The following is a 4,073-nucleotide window of genomic DNA, read 5'->3' on the forward strand; positions in this document are numbered from 1 at the left end:
TGTCATTTAGACTTCGAACAGTAGTTCTTTCCAGATTCAGATGCATTAGTGAAAGAACAGTCTTGCTTCCGATCTCTGCCAGTAGGATTCTTCCAGTGTAGTTGTTTGAGCTGTTTGTACAAATACTACATACATACGGCAGTGAAAAGCAGCTGAATTAGCTTGGCTTAGAAATTTTAAACAGTTAAGCCAACTCTGAACTTATTAAAAGTTTAATGCAAAATCTAATATGTCAAGTATGTATGTGTTGGGTTTGTGTCTAGCAGGGGAGGGGGCTATTGGCATAGCTCCTGTAAGAAGCTTTGAGAAGCTCTCCCAGCATGCTGATCAACAGCGGGGCAGAATCGACCTCTGCAGCCTGTGGAAGACCGCACAGAGCAACATCTGATGCACATCACTGCAAATGAAGAAGTCCACGACTAAGGAAAGCCAGCCCATGCTGGAGTTATCTGTCTCTGGGAGGACTGCAGCCTGCAGAGGGTATTTGCACTGGTAGGAGAAGTTCATGGAGGACTGTCTCCTGTGAGAGGCCAAACCAATCAGCACCTCTCCAAGAGGGGAAAAACCTGCTGGGCAGGTTGGAGTGCCATTTCCCTTCAGCCCCTGGTGAGATGGCAGGCTGAGACCCTGCAGCCCATGCTGATCAACAGCGGGGCAGAATCGACCTCTGCAGCCTGTGGAAGACCGCACAGAGCAACATCTGATGCACATCACTGCAAATGAAGAAGTCCACGACTAAGGAAAGCCAGCCCATGCTGGAGTTATCTGTCTCTGGGAGGACTGCAGCCTGCAGAGGGTATTTGCACTGGTAGGAGAAGTTCATGGAGGACTGTCTCCTGTGAGAGGGATGCCACACTGCTGCAGGGGAGGACTGTGAGGAGGTTTTCCCCTCAGGAAGAAAGAACAACAGAAACAACATGGGACACATGACCACAATCTCCCATTCCCTTCCCTCCCTGCACCCCTGGTGGGAAGGAGGGAGAGGATTCGGGAGTGGTGCTGAGCTCAGGAAGAAGGGAAGGGTGGAAGGAAGGGTTTTGGGTTTGGTTTTGTTTTGGTTTTTTTTTGTTTTTTTTTTTTTTAAGAGCTGGTTGTATATCTCACTGTCCTACTCTGATTCAATTGGTATATTGGTTGGTGGTTTTGCTGTTTAAATTAACGTGATTTTGTTTCTCCAGGTTGAGTCTGTCTTTTGCCCACGATAACAATCGGTGAGTGAGCCCTCCCTGTCCTTTGTCTGGACTCTCGAGACTTTTGTTATATTTTCTCCTTCCCATTCTACGGGAGGTGGGTAGGAGTGTGCGAGCAGCTACATGGCTACATGGTGTTTAGTACTGGCTGGATAGGCTTAAACCGTGACAGTGGCTTTGAAGAGTTTACAACACTAGACATACGATTCAGAACAATTAAAAGTATACATAGGGGAAAAAATATGCGGAAGAGTCAATATGTATTTATTTCAATTGAGAAAATTCTCCAGTTCAGGATTAGTTACAACCTATAAGAGCAGTACTTTAAGGCAAAGTGAGAATGCAAGACAGCATTACACCTATAGCTTAAAATTCTGTTTTCAAGGCCTTCCCAAGAATTGAAGAAAATTGTTGCAGCACTTTTTTTGATGGCATGAAGATTACCAAAAATCAAGGTTATCTTCAGGATCAGTGCGATCTCTTGTCCAGATTATGCGGAAGCTAGCATGCAAGTCTGATGAAAAGTATCAGCTGAATTAGTGTAATGAAGTCAGCATTCACTTGTTTAACCTAAGCTAAAAATCTGAAGAGGCTTTGCCAAGACAGCCTGACTTTGTCAAAACAGCAGTTGCTTTACTGATTCTTCACAGAGACTATCAATGCATTGTAGGAAAATAAGCTGACCCTACATATAGACTTCAAACTTACAAGAAACAAAGTTCTAAGTGATGGCAGGACCTCCGGAGGTCCCATCCAACTCAAACTACTCTGTGAAGAGAAGAGTTAGATATAGACTTTGCTTACGTAAGTACATGGAATGACATCATGAGCATGGGTATACAGCTGTTATAGCAGCAGTATCATTCTAGCTAGAGCATACACACAGGTATCTTCCCTAACATATTAAAATATAATGAATAGCTGTATTAGCACTGCCATTTACAAATTCAGCATTTATTGTATTTATTAACTGTAAATTCGGAAGTCTGATCACTGTAAGAACCATTTCACTGTATGAACAGTCACACTTTGGCTGACCTCAGCTTAGCTGGAACAATGAAACGTTTTAGATAGATAGACAACAGAAATAAAAAGCCAAATTGATACAGGGAATAAGTGCCCTTGAACTGTGATCATTGTTACCAAATGCTAACCAGAAGCTTTAAAGTAGGAGAAATCACAAGTAGGAGAGAGGAGAAATCACAAGTAGCCAGCCCTTGCAGTTTATAAGGCTCATCATGTATACTGCAAGAAATCCGAGTAAAAGACACTGAATACACATCCAAGACACACCCCTCCACATGCAAAACAGCAGCATTTCACTGTGTCAGTACATGGTCAGGCCAGATTATTAGTTTTGTTTTCCAGTACACATACTGCATGAGTTCCAAAAAGAAAAGTTTGCCACTTTCTCTCCTTGCTCCCCAGATTTCAAAATCCATCCTAACCCTTGATGCAGCATAATACAGGAAAAAAAATATCATAGAACTTTGAAACGAGAAGATGGGTTTTCATCAAGGTTTCCATCAGCTTTTGCTAATACTTGTTAAAGCACAGGAATTAACAGGTAAGGGTGTGACATCCAGTTTTTTAAACAGTTGATGGAACATCAGTTTGATTATTAGGATCTGGAAGAAAAAAATTAAGAAGTTATTCCCTCCAGGCTACTCTCCCCCACCCCCAAGAAAAGGGATATAAACACAGAAGGGGGCAAAGAATTAAAAATGGAAGGAAAAAAAGCATATAGGGTGAATACCTTTCTCCACAACTCTAACTCGGATTTCTCCTGGTTTGACAACAATGTCAGGTGGGTTCTTGACATCACAAATATAAGTGCCGTTGTCCCGGAACTGCATGTTTGATATACTGATAGAAGCATCTTTCTTGTTAAGATCTCCAGCCCAAGTGATCCTGTCTTTAAAAGGTATGTCCTTTCCAGGGTATGGCTTTCCATTAAAGTAATAGAAAAACTGTAGTCAAGGAAAAGAGGATACAAGAACAATCCAATTAGAGATTACAGAGCTACCATGCTTCTCTCATTATTACAGCATTCTCCCAGAATCTACTGCCCTACACACAGCTAGTATTCAAGATATTTTTCCCTCCTCCCTCACCACTTTAGTCTGGCTTGTTGCCCCTTGATCACATAACCATGCTACGGCTTATACCTCTATCATACTAACACAACAGACAGCAAGTTTGTTTTCTGTTGGTTGAGTTTTGTGGTTGCATTGTTTGGGATTTTTTTCCTGGTTTTGGGGACACAGGGTTTCAAAGACAAGGAGGTGGGGGCAAGAGAAAAAGGCTGGAAACCTGTGAATAATTTAAAGATAGAACAGTTTTGGATGATAGTCATGTGTCTTTAACGCACAGGAAGCCCTTTGTGTCCTAGTAGAAAAACAATACCAAGTTTCCTATCTCATGTTTTGCTGTGTGTGACTTGCAACTACAGCACAGCTGAATTAACATGCAACACCCTCCTTCTGTCGACCCCCTAAAAATTCCATGGGCAATTGAGAACGTTCTTTGCTGCCTTCCAGAAATCTTTACAGTGACTAAACATAACTGTTTCCCAGGTTTTAAGTGACTAAGTTGCACCCTGGCTCTGCACTCCCTAGACATGACACAAAAATCCTTGAAGAATGAACCTGTTTAGTGCAGTCTGAGGAGAAACTGCTTATTTCCTTGCTGTACTTGACCAAAATCAGAATTTACAGCAGTAGAAGTTTATACATTTCTACAGGACAATTCTGCTTTCAAATGAGATATTTTTTCCAATATGAGATGTTTGAAGACAGGCCATAACCCTAAGAGAGAGATCAAGGCTATATTGCAGGAGCACATTTACTCTTAATTTCACATTCTGAAACACCACAAGACAAA

General features: G+C 41.9%; 1 protein-coding gene across 1 annotated transcript in view; it reads right to left on the minus strand.

The window, feature by feature from the left end:
- Window positions 1–3,160, minus strand: part of MPZL1 (myelin protein zero-like 1) — a gene marked incomplete at its 5' end in the record, with an annotated part of 16,668 nt that extends 13,508 nt beyond the window's left edge. Inside the window, one exon of the mRNA XM_010146225.1 lies at window positions 2,947–3,160. Within this exon, the coding sequence (XP_010144527.1) occupies window positions 2,947–3,160 (214 nt within the window). The remainder of the gene's footprint in view (window positions 1–2,946) is intronic.
- Window positions 3,161–4,073: the final 913 nt, after the last annotated feature.

This window comes from Buceros rhinoceros, unplaced genomic scaffold (assembly GCF_000710305.1).
Source record: "Buceros rhinoceros silvestris isolate BGI_N320 unplaced genomic scaffold, ASM71030v1 scaffold18962, whole genome shotgun sequence".
In the NCBI taxonomy this organism is placed as follows: Eukaryota; Metazoa; Chordata; class Aves; order Bucerotiformes; family Bucerotidae; genus Buceros; species Buceros rhinoceros.